The sequence below is a fragment of the Centruroides vittatus genome, unplaced genomic scaffold (assembly GCF_030686945.1).
Source record: "Centruroides vittatus isolate TY-2023 unplaced genomic scaffold, ASM3068694v2 contig_799, whole genome shotgun sequence".
Classification (NCBI taxonomy): Eukaryota; Metazoa; Arthropoda; class Arachnida; order Scorpiones; family Buthidae; genus Centruroides; species Centruroides vittatus.
In genome coordinates this window covers 1,758,310-1,777,136 of record NW_027122516.1, presented here as the reverse complement: position 1 = coordinate 1,777,136, position 18,827 = coordinate 1,758,310, and the positions used below count along the sequence as shown (strand labels likewise).

Sequence of the window (18,827 nt, the reverse complement as noted above, 5' to 3'; positions counted from 1 at the left end):
ACTTGCATGCATAGTTAAGCCAATATAAGTAAAAATAATTGACTAGTTTGATAAATCTGTACTCTAAATTAATACATTGTTGATTTAAAATTCATAGTTCAAAATCACAAATACTTAATTAAAATGCATTTTATAAATAAAATTCAACATGATACACAAAATATATTGTACTGAGTCTTATGCCTTAATATTGGTGACACTCCTTGTCCAGTCTAAGTGGAAGAACCAGTAGTGTCACTGAAACTTCCATGGAGATACGACGGTGAAAGGAAGTGTGCAGGGGATTCCGGGAAAAGGGGGAGTCTGGATGTGTAAAGTCCATGTGGAAAGAGTGAAGAAGGCAGTGCTGTGGACTAGAATTGAAACCATGTACTTAAGTGGCTTGAGGATCATGTGTGATGATTGAGAAGTTGTAAGCAGCACAGTTTTTGCAAAAGTGTTGTTTCCTTTTTAAATATGTTTTGCAAACTGGCTTTTCATATGTGAAACATGTGTCAAAGTTATTGTTTCTCTTGTATTTCCCAATTTTTCACTTTTGTTGTTTTCTATTTGTTGAAGGCTCCATTTTGGTTTCCATAGGAGTTTCTTCTGAGCCTCATTTGCATTGTTTGCTTTTGGAGTAGTTCTTGAGAAGTTTTTCACAAAGCTGTAATATGAAATTTTGGGTCTTTTAAAAGTCAACAATAAACATCCTAAAATATTAAATTACCATAATTTCATGTGGCTAATCCATGACAGTGTATCCACACAGAGGTATAAGCCAACTTATGCTCTAATCCAGCATGATATTTGTTTTCCTCTGTGGATGCCCGTGTGCTGTACAAACAGAGCACTTGCTCTCCCCTGGGATTAAATAAAAAATTCCACAAATTATAATTGTAAAAATGATTGAGATATATAACCTTACACCTTTGACCGTGGGACACTGTCTTTTTGTATTGATGCAAAACTACAATATATAATCTACTTGTGAAAAACCCTCCCCCAAAATTAAATAATTAAATAAAAATTTATTAATGTAATTATTTGTCTCTAAACTTTAACCCCCCAGAAAATTTTCTGTAGAAACAAAAACATGATGTGTATATGCGTGCACACACCATGCTGATACTAAATAGCTTAATTAATGGATAATCGGCAGATTATTTGCCAAGAAAATATTTAGGAAAAAGTATTTAATGTATTTAATCCATCCCATGCCTTTGTCATTTAGCACCAATTTTTTTTACTGTATTTTGGTTTTAAAAAGTAAAATTAGAATGCATACTTTTATAAAGAAGAAATGATCCTATCCAGTGCGTGGCAGGTTTTGCTAGAAAACAACGTTTAAAGGGAGGAGCATGGAGCATGCGCAATACAACCATCTAGCTGTTACACATGATAATATTCAGAAAAGAAATTCAAATCGAATGTTTATTCGAACAGTAACGGCCTATACGACGAAGCCTGAAGAAGAACCCTCCTAGGAGGGGCTGTGAAAATGTTTGCAATTCTAAAAATAGATTGACTCCGGTTAACAGGTTTGAAGAGTTTGCATACTTTTATTTACAAGAGAAAAACAGGAGTTTAAAAGAAGTCATTTATTATTAAAATATTTAACATGAATACATGCAAAAGCAGCTTAATTGTAATATGTTTAATTAAACAATAATATTTTGATGCAATAGTTGCATTAGGTAAAGGTTACCTGTAGCATACTGAAGGCCATTTTGGAGAATCATTAGCCTATGGGAGATTGCAACTTCACATATAAGATACAAGGCAAGTTTTTGAGCCTATTTTGAAGAAAAGTTATATCTTATATGCCATAAAATATGGTAAATTAGATTGTTGCTTGTTATATACAGAAAGGTGTGTAAAAAATTTGAGGGGTTGTAGAGGGGTTAAGGACCTTGTCAATTATATGTAAGCATTTTTCGACAAAAATAAATGGTTTCTTTGTGAAACGCTTGTTTTTTCTGCCTCCTGAAAACCGCCACCCACGTACGTATAGCCCTTAGCCATCCCGACGGTTGGGAATAAAAACTCCCCCCATTTCGGTGACCTTTACAATATGCTGATATGCATTTGATGTATGGGCAAGCTTGCGGGAATGCCCTTGAAGCTAGATGTACCAAGAAACTTTCCCTGGCAGAAGAGTGCCCAATCACCAATCTTTCACTGCTGTAGATAGATGTCTGAGAAAAGAAGGGCAGTTATACCCTAGTAAAAGTTAGGGATGATCACCAACCAGAATATACAAGATTTGGCTCTTCAATTGGTAGAAAATGATCTTGGCACAAGCACTAGGAAGGTTGATGCTATTGTGGGCATTAACCACATAATGGTTTAGCATACTTTGCATGCACAGCACATGCATCCATACCATCTACAGAAGGTGCAGGTGCTGCAAGATCTGAATGATTACTCTCAATGAGTTTTGTCAATGGTTTTTGCATCAATGTGCTCAAAATTATACTTTTCTGAATAACGTTCTTTTGTGACGAATAACGATGAAGTGACTTTTTCACAAAATGGGATTATTAATTTGCACAACATGTACAGCTGGACAGAATAAATCCCCATAGTGTTACCATGTGGTTTTGTCAGCAGCAATTTTCTTTAAATGCTTGATGCAGAATTGCTAGTGATTATTTAATTGGACCTCATACATTACCCCAACAACTAACTGGTTTCACCTATCTGCATTTCTTGGAATGCTTTTTGTCACAATTACTTGAAGATGCACCTCTAATGATCCGATGGGACATGTGATTCATGCACAATGGTGCACCCACACATTTCAGTCTGCTACCTCAATACCATTTATCCCCAATGGTGGATAGGTCAAGGTAGGAGTATTGCTTAGCCTGCTTGGTCATCTGATCTGAATCCCATAGATTTTTTTGTTTGGGCCCATTTAAAATCCAAGGTATATGGCACAGAGGTTCTGAATCCAGTGAAGAATTGAAGATAGTTGTGATTCAATCAAAAATTGCTCAGGAGTGTTTGAACACGTCCATCTATCCTTACATCAAAAGGCTGAAGCTTGTATTCAAGCTAATGGATGCCATTTCAAACACTTTTTGTAAATAAATAAAATTGTTCAATAATGTCTGTAAGGACTGATTGATAAATTACTAATGCATCCTTTATTTTTCCTTACACCCATTATAGCCTGTATTGTTACAAAAAAGACTCAAAATCCAAGTAACATATTAAAATTTCAGATAATGAGTAATGGATATCAAACTAATGTGCAATTATCAACAAATATTTTCATACCTCAGATGGCATTTCACTAAACAGGAAGTGACATCACATTTTTTAAAATCACTTATAACTCAAAATGAATGCTTCAAATAAAAAAAAATGGCCCTAAACTTTTTGACTCAAAAATTAACTCCTCTACAACCCCTCAAATCTTTATACACTTTTCTGTTACACCCTGTATATTGTGTATATACATGCGGGGGGTGTGTGCGCACCATATCAAGCAATAAAATGTTGATTTTTCTGTTTCATTTCTGTTAACAAATTATTGTAGATACACATAAACAACTAAGCCCAAATATTCTATAATAATCATTAATTTCCAGATTATTTGGACTTTAGTTTGGCTAACTATTAATAATTATTATAAAATAATTTTTTCTAAGGATAGACTGTTAAATTGCTATCTTATACTAACATTATCAAATAATTACAATAAGTTTTTTAATTAAATTTAATAATTATTAAATTAAATTCAAAATAATATTACTTGCTTTATTTTTTTAAAATTCTGTAATGTGGAAATCTATTTTATGTCAATTAAATTAATATTTGTGTAAAATTTAAGTTATGAAATTACTTTCAATTTGAGAGCATGTTAGCAAGAAATTCATCCTTGTACCCACTGGCCACTCCCAGAATTCAGTTGTAGTTGTTTATGAGCTGTCCCAATTATGTAAATTAAGGGTAAAAATAAACTAAAACTTCTCACAGGTTTGTTGTATTGTGATAGAATTGAAGCAGAGCCAGAAAGAAAGAGGCAATCCTTGCTCTTGCTGCTATGGGAGAGATAATCCTTGCACTTACTGATGTGGAGAGGTGATCTAAGAACAAAGTAATCAGAATCAATTGCTTTGTTGTTGTGTTTTGTTCATTTTTTGCACCCATTTTCTGTTAGACATGCACAATTTTGTTGGTTTTATTTTTGCCCCTCAATTTCTATTAGATGAACTCAATCACATTAGGGAGCAAAGAAATTGTCACTTTGATCCCACTGTATATCAGAAATTTCCTTTGTCCTGTAATGATTGTAATTTTCATTGTAAATAATTAGAGCGTAAAAACTTAATTTTTTCTGGCTTCTTATATTTTGTTTTAGACTGAAGATTAATCCATATATTAATGAACATATGAGTAGATACAGTAATTGTCAGTCCAGTAGGTTGGTTTCCTGCCACTGGACAGTTATATAGTGTGAATCAATTTTAACTCATGATTGGAATTTAAAGTTTAGAGAATTACACTGTTAGCAATCTTTAGAAAAATAAATTAAAGGAAAATTATGGTTGGAATTTAAAATGGCATATAACCCTTACTCCCTTTCAAATTACATTTTGAACACAGATCATCTGTGAGTTATTTGCGTGAAATTATGGTACCACGAGAATGTATATATCGTATATCTCGGCAGATAAGACGACCTTCAGATAAGACAAGGTATAAATTTTCGTCGAAGTTTTATAGTTTTAGCTTATATCTGTCCTATAAGACGACCCCCAAACTATCAACGGCCTATGAATTTAGTTTAGATTAGCGATCATCATCTGAATAATAATAATACTGTATAGCGTATACTGAATTATGTCCTATTTGTAATTTTTCAAATGAACAAATTTATTTTCTTGCATCTGGCAGCACTGCCTTGCGATTGTTGCAAGCATTTGCACTGATATCAGATATCATTTGGGTAATGACCTTGACTATTCACAAAAACGTTGTATGGGCTATTTTGTGGACATACCCTACTCTCTACTAGTAAATAATTATGGTTTGTCCATTTTTTTATAATGGTTTTAATTTATATAAATTTCAATCTAATTTTTTGTATCTGCCTTATAAGACGATCCCTGATTTTGGGGCCTTTTTTATGATTCAACTATCGTCTTATCTGCCGAGATATACGGTATGTTTACATCTGCTGACAGCTTGAAGTTCAACTGCCCATTCCACATGGAATTTGCCAGAAAAATAGTTCAAGCTTGATGATCAGAGAAATATAAAGACCATAGCATGGTATATATGGTGGGTGGCTTACGCAAAGGATATATTTTCATTCTAGCAATCTTCTGCACAGAATATGCCATTGTGGATTATATGGCACCACGTGTTATATGTATGAAAATACAATAGTTGATATTTGTATCAACTAATATGAAATGTCATTGTTTATAATGATATTTATTGATATTAAATAAAATTGTTATCTTATAACATTTAAAATGGCAATATATTAACACGAATAGTTAATTAAAATTAATTGCATCATCATATAATATAAATTTGTATAATGTATTATTAGTTATGAAATTTTAAAATTAATAACATTGTGAAATATTTGATCTGTTAATCTATAGCAGTGTTTCTCAAACTTTTTGGACCGCGACCCCCCTTATGCACTTAAAAATTTCAAAGGACTCCGAAGAATGAGCATGTGTCGAAAAACATCGCGGAAAGAGGGGGATTAGGCTCGTATTTAAATATTTATATTATTTTTATTATTTATATGTGCAATTTATTTAAGTAAAAATTATTTTATATAGTTTTTATTTCTATTATTTCTAAACATGAATCCATAGTAAATTTATAAAATATTGAAAAAAATTGATCTGGAATCAATTTTTCAGCGACCCCCCCCCCAAATATTTTTCACGAACCCCTTGGGGGTCGCGACCCTCAGTTTGAGAATCACTGATCTATAGTATAGTTTATATTATTTAATGAATAACTGCTGACAACAAATATTTTAAAGTGTACAGAATGTATTTTAAAACTTGGTACTATTTAAAAATTTTTTTTTCATCTGAACATTTTGTTGGTTTTTTTATGTGGATCTGAAGATGAAATTGTAGAAGTTTTTAAAAATGTTTAATCCAAACAACAAATTTATTAGAATAGATTTAGTTCCAACATAAAACTGATTTTATGTCAATTTGATGGTTACAAAATGTTGAACATTTTGTAACCATCATAATAACTATGCATACATACTTATTAATTTACATTAATTGTTTTATGTGGAAAATATATTTAAAATTTTGAGATATAAATTAGATATATTTTACTTTCCCAGCTGTTATATATGACAGGGGTATGGGTGATTGGTCAAAAAATGATCCCTCCAAGGTTTTTACATTTTTGGACCTGAAACATTGAGAAATGCAAAAAATTTGGGGGTAATTTCTGTATGTATGGATGTTTGTTTTGTGTGTGTAGGGGAGCATGATTTTGTTCATCCTGCTTGAAGCTTAATAACTCCCATGCTTTTTGTCGAAAATTTCTGAAATTTTACAGGGAGGTTTGTTTATTAGGGGGATTGATGCTGTTAAATTTTGGTGGTTAAAGGTCAAGGGAGTGGGGAGATAATGGAGGTTCTGTGTATCTCCAGTAGGGTTGGACTTAATGACGATTTTACTCATTATTGGCATTTAAAATTAAGGTTTTTGCCATTTTATAATAGTTAAAAATATAAAAAGTTTCTAAAATAAAATATGATAACAAGTTTAAATTTTAAATGTTGCCAGGAAAGTTGAGCAACTCATTGCTGGTTGTTTTTTTTTTTTTTTTTTTGATTGTATTTAAGTTTTACTGGAATTTTGCTATTGGATGAAACTAGTCAGAAAATTTTTAAAGGAATAAATATTTTATTTACTTTAACTTAGCAGTTAATGTGATTGTTTGTAAATAAAGCTATCTTGAATACCACAAAAAAATTTCAACTGATCAAAACTGTAAATATCTACCTTTAACAATGGATGAAGTTTAAAGAATGCTGACATTTTCAACTTGGTTAATGACCCATCTTCAGACATAGACAGTTGAAAGTGGAATTTTAACTAGATAAAAACTGTTAGCATTCTTTAAACTTCACCCACTCTTAAAAGTGCATTGATTAATTTAGCTTAGTAACTGCAGTGGCTAGTTCAACCCACTTAACTTTAACTATTAAAGAAGATTTTATGAGGATTCATTTATTGAGCTGCAATTTGAAAAATTGTAGACCTATAAATTCCTGCTGTCATCTGTCCATCCTTGTCCATTCCTGCTGTCATCTTGAGAACAGATTTAGATACATGAAAGTCAAGACCAGATATAGAAAGCTTTGGGGCATAAGGCCTTAATTAACTATATATGAACTTCCAATGCAAACTGAAAATCATGTTATTTCAATTCAAAAATTTTCCATGAAAGGAGTTAGATAGATGACTGGCACAGCTCTAATGATAACAGGAAAGTATGTACAGGGGCAAGACCTACTAATTTGAGGTGGAGAGGATATATTTATTTATTTTATTTTATTTCACAATGACTTACAGCAATATCATAATGACAATAATGGCTGAACCCCAAATAACAAACATATAACAATCCCAAAGAGTAAAATTAAATGCATATAACATATAATAAGAACATTTTCACAAATAACACGAAAATTAGTCAGTAGATCATAGAGCAGTTTTTTACAGATGATTTAAATTCGTGATGATCCAGAAAGTAAAATTCTTCAATAGTTTTAAGAGACTTTTGATATCTGAAGAAGAAAGATTTAAGCATAATATTGAGACGAGTGTATGGGGAGTTGTATCTGAAGAATTAAAAGAAGGAACATGTATAAAAAGAAATTTAGACAAGAGAAGACCATTAAAATATTTGTAGGAATACAATCAAAATAATCAATACATTTATAAAAATCAGGGAGACCTAGGCAGACATGGGCTATCTCGGGAGAATCTGTTAGGGGAAGGTTTGCTAGTTTATTTAAGAGGCGGTAAACCTTAGCTAATTCTGTAAGAAATTTATTCGGGGCTGATGCCCAAATAGGTAGAGAATAATCTATTACGGTTTGTAATTTAGTAAAAAAGAGTGCCCGGAGTGTATTCAATCCATAGGAGCATGTTGTGGAGAAATTTCAAAGCAATTTCTCCACAACATGCCCCTATAGATTGAGATTTTTTTAGTTAATAGTTCTATTTAATATTTGAAGGAAAGTTTTGAATCAAAAAAGACACCAAGATCCTGGACAATATCAGCTACATCAAGAATGTGGTTATCAATATAAAAAGTATTGTGAAGATAAGCTCTAACCTGACTATAAATCATAATTTTGGTTTTACTTGTATTAATTTCTAAGTTTAAGGTCTTAAATGAGGCATTGAGATAATCATTTTTATGTTGCAAATAGTTATCACAAGAATTAGCAAGTTTTATGTCATCAGCAAAAACATTTACAAAAGAAGAGGTGATTCGAGAAAGGGATTTATTAACGTAGGCTATAAACAGTTACTTGCTAATATAGATTCCTGAGTGATACCAATCAAAGGGGTAAAGTGTGTAAAGTAAAAGTCTGAAATTTTAATTTGACAGGAACAATATAGAAAAAATTTTTAATCTAGATTAAAATTTTATCATTAATTTCAAATTCAAAAGCTAATTTATCCAATAGGATATCAGGGACAATGGAGTCAAAAGCCTTATCAATGTCAATATATATTACATAAGTAGGAAGTTTAAGCTCAAAATTTGATAAAATGTAGTGCTGTGTTTCAAGGAGGTTACTTGTCTTGGAACGATGGTTTAAACCTAAATGTTGGACTGGACATAAACGAGAAGTAATTTTAAATTAATTAAATTAAAAATATGGTTAAAAATTGCAGCCTGGCATTGTGATGTCACAATAAATATTTGCTCATTAATAATACTTTTTCCAATATAAAAATATTACACATTTTGATTAACTGAAATTTTTTTAATTATTTGTTATACATGTATGTAATGGCAGATTCAGAAATCTTTAACGAGAGTGCAGAAAGGAAATAATATATTTTTTATAAAATATTATCCAAGTGCACTCAGCTTTTCTCAGGAAAAAGGTATACTGTATTACAGTTAAAAATACACACACAAATCAAATGTTCATTGTATTTGCCAGAAACATTGGAGCTGAAAATTCAAATTAACACTCTCATAAAACATTATTGGTTATTTACTAATATATGGAATTGTTTATGCACTACAGAAAAGAAAGTCAACAATAAAATTCAATTTTATATTAAAATTTGTCTTTATTAACCTGCTTCTGGCACATCCTATCCAATCTGGAATTGCCGTTGTGAAAACAAAGGGTAAAAAAATTTACTGTGATGCTGAGTTTTTGAAATTAGAAATAAATTACTGCTAAAGAAAGGCAACACACTATTATGCTTTAATTCCTATTTATATTATATTAATATGGGTTATACTTTTTTAACTCAAATAACAGATTAGACAATCAAATTTAATTAGTCCAGTTTTACCATCAAAACATTAATCTATCTGAATTTTGTTTCATAACACAGCCACAGGTTCTTGGACAAAGCTGCCTATTCATGTGAAAGACCTAATGCAAACTAGACACTACATTTTATATCATAATTCTATCACAATTTATAAGTAGACCCTGTGAACATTTCAACATGGTTTTCAGCTCTCTTTTTCTAGTCCATGCAGAAAAGAGACATTCCTCAAAAAAGACATAACACAAGCAGTAAATCGACATTAAATTACTAATAAATCAATTGCTTGCCGCTCAGCGATAATTAGTGAAAATGTGATTATGGTAATTTAAATGAGAAAAATACAAAGACAGATTTTTTTCCAAAAATAGCCAATAGTCCCATAATTTTCCCCATCTCAAATTTCACAAAGTTTCCAATTGGGCAAGTTCTAGCCTAATCTAGCAGCATTATTTAGTGGCCTCTTCTCAAAATTTCTGTTTTCCTCTTTTTGAGTATCGAGACCAGAGTTTTTGTTTTCACTGTTTTCGTGTAGATCCCATCAATCTACTGCTATGATAATTACTTTACTTGGATACTACAAAAGCAATCACAAAAAAATGCTAAAAGCCTCTTTAACACCTTATTATGACTGACAGCTAGCTGGTAACAGATATTTATAAAGATTTATCTTGGGGGAAAAAAATCTGTTGGTTGTAGACATAAAAACGTAATAACTGTATATATTATTACAGTTAATTTCACCTATGTATAAATAAGTAGGATAAAATAAATTATCAAACTCCAGAAGAGAACAGTTTTGCCCCTAAGCAGATCTCCCCAAAATCTGCCATTGTATGTATGTATTCATAATAAAAATCAGTCTACATGATTTAACATTTGAAACTAAGCAATACATCAAATATTATTAGCGTCGTTAAGTTTCTAAAATAATTATTAATTAATAATATTTTTCTTATAAAATTTTTATGTAACTTATGAGTTTATATACATTCTCTCAGTAATATATCATATTGATTTACTATATTGTTATATTTTTAATATTACATTCCTTTCAATTTTGGATAACCAATGGGTTATCTGCCTTTTAAAGATAATTTGAAAGGAGGCTAGGTTATGTAATGGGGTGCATTATATGCCAATTTTGATGTAGCCACTTCTCTCTTAAGGATAAGTATTGTACCATACACACAAAAAGTCTTGTATTGTACTAAACACATTAGCAAAGAAATATACAAAAGTGTGCTTGGTTATGTATGCTGCTGTACTAAGTTATTGTCTGTGTTAATGTAGACTCCAACTGAAAGTTATTTAATATGTTAAATTTTATACAAATGTTAGTTTAATTAATGTAAAACAGATTTCTATTACAGAGTTTAAAAAATAAAGCAAAATATGTCATCTTTAGTTATGAGTTTGTTCATTATTATTTTAATAAAATTTAATGATTTCATTTAAGTTTTATTAAATTTAATTTAAAAATTATTGTAATGTTATAGCAGTCTAACTTGTCTACCTTTAGAAAAAATTATTTATATTAATTTTTAGCCATAGTTAGCCAACATATAATTAGAATAATGAGAAAATACATTAAGATGATATAAGCCAAAATGTATATTGTCATCAGCACATTTCACGTGGTTGAAATTGTGCCCATTTATTTTGATTCCTTCCTCCCTTTCAACAGCCTCCACTACAATTACATCTATGAACATGTTGAAAAAAGTAGGGAAGAAGTGGACAGCCTTGTGTCACTTCCATGCCTATGTTAATTTTTTTAATTATTAGATTGTTATATTTCATTGTGACTGTTGTAGATTTAAATTGTTGTTTGAGAAAGTCAATAATCTCAAAGTAAGTGGGATTTTGTTCTAAGATTTCAGTCAAGTGAACTTTGATAAAACAAAATGAAAAGCTTGTCTGAAACCTATTAGTCCATGATAGAATCTTATTGTATTACCAGTAGTGTTAAGCTATTATTTATATTGTGAAGATAGAATTGACTGTTGAGTGATTTTTGCTTGAAATCTGCTTGTTTCTTACCTTTGAAATTTTTTATTCCAAAAAATAAAAATTTTAGAGTTTCCTTTTTCTGACTAAGCATTTTTCATTTGTTGATTATCTTTCAAACTTTTTGGTTGATAAGAATTTGACTGATTTGGAGATACAGGTATACCTCACCTTACATCGGTAATTGGTTCCAGGAGAGGCAACATAAGTCGAAAAACGACGTAAGTCGAATTTACTTGTGTAGTTTACAACGTAAGTCGAAACTACACAAGTACATGTCGTAACTACGGTGGAAAACGCCAATAATGAGCACTTAAAGACCACTAAATAAGACGACAACACAGAAACACAGATGTTTTCATGTTTTGTTTTCTAGGATTTATGATGATTATATTAACATTTACTGTAAATGTACATATTTTAATATGATTTTAGGTGCTTTTAACACTTTTCTAGTGATATTACGACTTCAGTATTTGTTGCGGATGGATGTGAAGTCAAATAAAATAACTTAAACTTGATTTTTATTTTTCCGTATATTTTTTTGACAAATGATGTATAATCGAGAATGACATAACTCGAGGTACACCTGTAGTGTTATCACCCGTCCAGTTTTCACCCAGACAGTCCAGGAACTGACTCACTGTCCGGGTGAACTATTAATTTTGTCCATGAATTTCGTAGAAATTGTGAAATTACGACGAAACAAAGTTCTTGCAAATATTTTTATAAATTTACACCATTTGAACAGTGAAAGACTTCACACTCATTGAAACTCATCTATCATTCTGCCATGTTACTCTGTTTACGCTGACATGTGATGCGCAACCTACCTCTCGACATTTTTTTCTTGCTTGTATGTCCATACACGTCTTCTATGGAGCTAAATTATCTGTTCTTTCCCTCTTAATTTAGGTTACATACGTTACTCCTATGCAAGCCCCTAGTCCCTAACTGTAACTGATTTCGAACTGGCATGTACATTATTCTTCACATTGTAAAATGACATTGCGCATGCATCAGGAACTTCTGTTCAAACAAACCTGACCTGCCATCTGGGTCAGTGATTTTGTAAAGGTGGCAACACTATTTGGAGATCTGCAATATCTTTTAGGCCCTATGAGCAATCCTATCCAAAATATGACTCAGTACAGTATTTAAAATGGGGTAATTTTTGAGATAGCTCTACCAATTTTACAGCATTTTTACAGCACTCGGAAAATCTTCACCTTATGGATTGACAAGTAATTCTGTAATATCAATTAAAAAGGCAGACGGTATTACACGATATATAAAATACAGAAGAAACTAAGACTCCTTCCTTTCCATCCTGTCCAATTACCAGAACTAAAACTGTCTTTCTGTAATTCTGTAATTGAAGTTTTATCTAACTCAGGCATGCAGTTTAATGAATTACTGAGCATTCATGCTCTTGCAAATCAGCATCTAGATTATTCTATATTTATTTTCTGAAAGTTTTGTATTTTTCTAGAACTTGCATACAAAACAAAACAGTGTCCTTACTTTGTAAATTAGCCATTGCTTATTGAATGTATCACTGTTTGGAAACTTTCCAAGGTAGTGAAACTTGGGAAATTTTTTTTATCATCATTAGGAAAAGCAATGTCCTGGATAGTTTTGACAATGATTTATATCTGCTGAGTTAATAATATAGTCATAACCCATATCTTAAGAGTCTCAAACATAGTAATAGAAACATCACAGTTTCACTCATCATAATTTAATCATTCTTCTTCACTAATGTCTCTGATTTAGACTAGAGCAATGTTTCTCAACTTTTTTCTCATCACAGACCAGCAAAGATATCAATAGTTTTATATGGACCAGTAATTAAATGTGACTATGAGTTTTGCTTATTTATTATGTTTATATTTGCTTATCTAGAGTTACTGTATTAACAAAATACATAAAGTAACTCTAGATTACTATTTAAATGTCACCCATAATCAACTGTGCCAGCATCAGTATGATCAAATATTTTTCTGCAGACTGATGGAATTTTTTTTTTTGGACCAATGCTTGAAAAATAATGCTTTATAGGATACTGGGATAGTGATTTGAAAGCACTACCTGACAGGACTGGCATGCAATCAGACCACAACTGTAATCATTTATACGCTTGTCTGAGACAGCTATACGCCAAGTTTTATGGTAACTGAACTTCTATCACTTTTTGATAATTTTATTTTGAATTCTAGGTGAAAATATGCAATTCATATATTTCATTTTTTATGTTTTATTATTTAACTGAAAATATTTCAGTATTTGAAATAAGTAAATGACAATAATCAATCACTTTTTAAATTTAAAAATATTCTACATTTAAAGCCCTTTATTTAATCAGATTTTTTAAAAATCTTCCCTAAGTGAAAGATTATTTCTGGTACAGAACATTATTGCTTCGCCATAATTTTAATTATACTATTTTGCAAAACAAATTTATTTTCATTGATTTTTATAGTTTCAGTGAGCACCACTTTGGATTTAGCATGAATCCAAATCTGACAACAGAATTGGTGTAACACCTACCACTTTTGAGAGAAATGAAGTTATCGAAGGAAAATGTTTTCTGTTCAAAATATCATATTTATTGGCTACACACATTGCTAATTGGCCAATTAGATACAAATAAATTCACGTTAATTATTCCTTTTTTCATAATTCTATAGATTTAAAAAGTGAAACACTTAATGACATGTTTTCTTCCTTTTATATTATTCTTTTAAAGTCTCTTACTGTAGAGTCCGACAGTAATCTGCTAACATGTTCTCATTCCACCTTCTGCTATACCAGTTTTCCATTTGAGAAAGAGTCCGACAGAGCCTTTCTCCATGTTCATCATAACAGCTCGTAGGTTGGTGAGAAAAAAATCTAAATGGGAATGAAGGAATTGCATCTTGAATGACAGATTGCAATCCAGTGTTTGATAGGACATTACCAACTTCTCCACAGTTTCCTCATATTTGTTAGTTTATACTTGCCCAAATTCCTGCTTACATTTTCAAATTCATCCCAGACTGTCCTTTCAGCTGGGTTAAGTCTTTTCTTGAAACTAGAATCCTTTAAAAGCTATCTTACTTGGGACAAGCAAAAATTCTCTCCTTTACTTTCACATCTCTCAGATATGAAAACTTTTACTTCAGGTAAGCAAAGCCTTCTTCATCTTTGTCCATACTTTTCACAAAGTTTTTCATCAAACTGAGCTTGATATGAAGAAAAGGTAAGAGGATTTTAGTTTTCTCCACCAGAGCAGGAAAAGCAATATTCTTTGACCTTGTATGTTTGCTGCACAATTGAGCCACTTTTTTGCCACGAAGTGACCAGTTGCTCAACTGTCCCATTTATATAAAAAAAAAAACAGCAGAATTTAGTGTATTCTCTTTGAATACCTGTTAGCATTGCAACAACTTTGAGGTCATTACACACATTCCACTTATGCTCATTGTATTTTATCTTATCCATCATTACCTTCATGTTGTTGTAAGTTTCTTTCATGTGAAACAGCATAAACAGCATGAGCAACCAGAATGGATGGATGTTTGTTGCCATTGTGCTGAAAAACATATTTAAGGCTGAACTTTGATGAGTCAATAAAGAGTGTCTACTTCTTAAAATCCTGTGGAAGCTGAAGCTCCTCCAATAAATGCATTGCAAAATACAAGATTGTCCTCCATTAAAAAATATTTTGCATTTCCTGTTTCCCTTTTTCTGTAACAGGACACCTTAACTTCTTTCTCCGAAAGTTTCCACTGCTGGAGACATGACGGTTTTATATTTTATTCAAATAACAGTTACAGAATGTTTGTCAAAAAGAAACATTTTTTTTTTTGCAAAAAAGTGATGTTTTAAAAACTGTAGGTAATAGAAGATTTTGGACTTTAGATTCATGTTATTCAGATACAGATTCACACTAAAATACATTTAAAAAATCAATTTTTCTTTCACAGGAGGAAATTCCCCTGTGAAAGAAAAAGTGCTGAACAGTGTTATTTGTATCATTTTCACTTCATAATATTTTATAAACCTTTCTAAATTTTTTTAGCACATGGGCATCAACTCATATGGGACAGAACAGACATATTCCTCCCCAATATTTATGTATCAGCAAATTATCCCGTCTCAATCTATTTTTATTTTATACCATACTACAAAAATCAAAAGTAGAAACCAATACTGTATATAATAAATACACCTTATTTTGCATATCCACTCAAAATCCAACAATGGAAAATTTTTCTTACCCATTGTAATTGCCCTGTCCCTCCAATATTTAAACTGATCAAACTTCATGCTCTAGCATATAGTATTTTTTCTGTTTTGAGCTGTTTTTATGATCTGTTGATCTTGATTCAGATGACATTAATTATTAAAATATTTAGCTATATCTGAAAGGCTAAATATTCTTTCAATTAAAAATAACAAATATCCATCGTACTTTTTAAAGGTTTATAAGGTTATTTTACTGTAACGTTTTCACTGTTTGTTAAATTTTTACAAATTATTTCATACCAAAATTTCTCCCATCTTTGGAAGAAATAAATAACTTAAGTTTATATTGCCAATAATACATAAACTAGAATATATTGTCCCGCATATTGCTGGTTTCTTTAAATTTATCTTAGTTTTACACACTGGTGCCAGATTTAAATAAGTTATCATGAACTCCAACTTCTTCAGTTTTCTTTTGTTTTACTGTTGAAGATGCATTTGTTTGTATTGCTCACGAAAAATGTTATTTATATGTCGTACCATTCTATTCTCATATATAATTTTTTCTGTTTCAGGTCTTGCACTTTCAGATTTCTCTTTAATACAGTTTATTTTTTATTTTTAATAAAATTTAAAGTTATATTTTACTTTAAAAGAACTTATCCTAACATTAATCAATATCACATCTTCCTTAAGTCTTCCATCAATACTTTATTAGAACAAATGTTTTTGGCCTAGTTTACAGGCCTGCTTCGGGCTCTGTACTTTCAAATTGAACGGTTTACCGAGTATTCCTGAAGCAGACCCATAAACTAGGACAAAAACATTTGTTCTAATAAAGTATTGCTGGAAAATCTAAGGAAAGTGTGATATTATTGATTAATGTTGTATCTATAACTTGAACTTTCCAGATGACCCAGTACTTAATGAATTTGTTGATTAAATAGAATTATTTCCCTAATTTTAAATAACTATTGTGCCGTTTTTTTTTAAATACAGTATATAAAAATACAATAGGTAGAAGATTTGATAAAGATTTAAATTTAACAATATTTCATATTAATTTTTATATACTGTAAATATGTAAGATATTAAAAATAAAATATAATAATCAAAAATATTAGCATTCAAAATGGCATAAATCTTCAACAATGTAGGTATTTGAAGTTTTATGTTGTCAAGGTATGGGTACATTCATATCACTTTTGGAATGTGATTTAGAATTAGAAATCCTAATTCTAAAATTAAGTTAATATATAAAAAAATTATTAAAATAAAATATTACTTTTTTATTGAAATTAATCTTTTATTTTAAAATGACAATAATATAGTAAGAGATATGTATTTATACTTCAAAATTTCTCATTTTTATTTTTAATAGGGAGTGTTTGAAGTTGATAAAGAGAAAGGTTTAACATTGGTTGAGATTGCGGATGGTGTAGAAATTCAAGATATAGTAAATACTACTGCATGCCAATTTTCAGTAAGGTTTTTTTAAATATATTAAGTATATTATTTATATTTAAGTCATTATGAATAAATTAATAATATATACTTTAACATAAAAAGAAAAGTCCATCTTAAAAACTGTTTTTAGAATCTTCAACTATAGTATGCAAATATTTCTCAAGTAGATATGCAAACGATAACAGTTTCACCACCAATGAATGATCAGATCATATCAAATTCTACTGGAATTTTCCAAAACACAATCTGTATGAGGTTCATTCAAGTTATAACACCTCCAATTTTTTTTCTCAGGACTGGAAACAGATAGAAACATGCCGTTTTAAAATACACCTGCACTCATTGTGAATGCATGACAGAGATGACAGAACTGTACAGCACAGAACTTTAGCGGCAGTGGCAAGAGTGCAGATTGTTTTTGATACTTAAAATGGCAACATTTTCATTACAAGAACAGCGTGTAATCATTCATTTTCTCCATTTGAGTGGCCTGACACCAATTGAAATTCATCGCCAGGTGAGCGAGACATGTGGTGATGGTGTCATGGATGTGTCTAATGTGCGTTCGTGGGTGCGACAGTTCAAAGAAGACAGAACGTCGTGTGACAAGAAACCAAGACAATCTTGACCTCGCACCAGCTGGTTTGACGATATGATCAAGCAAGTGGAGAAAGTTGTTTTGGAGGATCGTCGAGTGAGTGTGGAACACATCGCCTCCAAAGTTGGCATTTCCATAGGATTTGTGCACACAATCCTGTACGAAGACCTGAAAATGTGAAAAGGGCCCTCCAGGCGGGGTGCCACGAATGCTGACGGACGACCACAAGGCTGTTGCCAGGCAATGTTGACACCATCAGCACATGTCTTACTCAACTGGCGGTGAATTTCATCAGTGTCATACCACTCAAATGGAGAAAACAAGTGATTACACATTGTTCTTGTAATGAAAATGTTGCCATTTTAAGTATCAAAAACAGTCTGCACTCTTGCCACTGCCACTACAGTTCTGTGTGCTGTACAGTTCTGCCATCTCTGTCACGCATTCAGAACGAGTGCAGGTGTATTTTAAAACAAACAGCATATTTCTATCTGTTTCCAGTCCTGAGGAAAAAAATCAGAGGTGTTATAACTTGAATGCACCTCATATAAAAGTTATCAGATATTTGCTGTGACAATCTGTTCATGCTTATTTGTGTCGAGTGATCACAGTTGCTCGTGATAGTCTCAAAGATGTATTCAAGCACCTTACCACCAATTAAATGATATGACTCCCTCTCTCAAAATAATCCCAAAGAATCTAATGGGTGCACAAGAGGGCACCCATGAATGCTGTAAAGGTTCTGGCAGGCTCAGGAAGACCATTGTAATTTAAAATTTAGTACAGGAAAATTAATTATAATTTGAATGAATTAGTAAACAGTCTTTTTATTTTTAAAAGGAAAATTTTTAATTATTTAATATTTTCAATACATAATTGGATTTCATCTTCAAAATATATCCTACTTTAAGAATTCTAGAACTGTATTACATATGAAATGTGAAATAGTTAACAATGTAAAGTTTCCATCTCAATTGGTTAAAAAATGTTTAAAACTTCTT

The 18,827-nt window shown here is 31.1% G+C and overlaps 1 protein-coding gene across 1 annotated transcript in view; it reads left to right on the top strand.

Annotated features, from left to right (window-relative positions):
- LOC136981900 (succinyl-CoA:3-ketoacid coenzyme A transferase 1, mitochondrial-like) overlaps window positions 1–18,827 on the top strand; it is a 156,736-nt gene that overhangs the window by 117,674 nt on the left and 20,235 nt on the right. Inside the window, exon 14 of the mRNA XM_067278283.1 lies at window positions 17,143–17,244. Coding sequence (XP_067134384.1) covers window positions 17,143–17,244 — 102 coding nt within the window. The remainder of the gene's footprint in view (window positions 1–17,142; window positions 17,245–18,827) is intronic.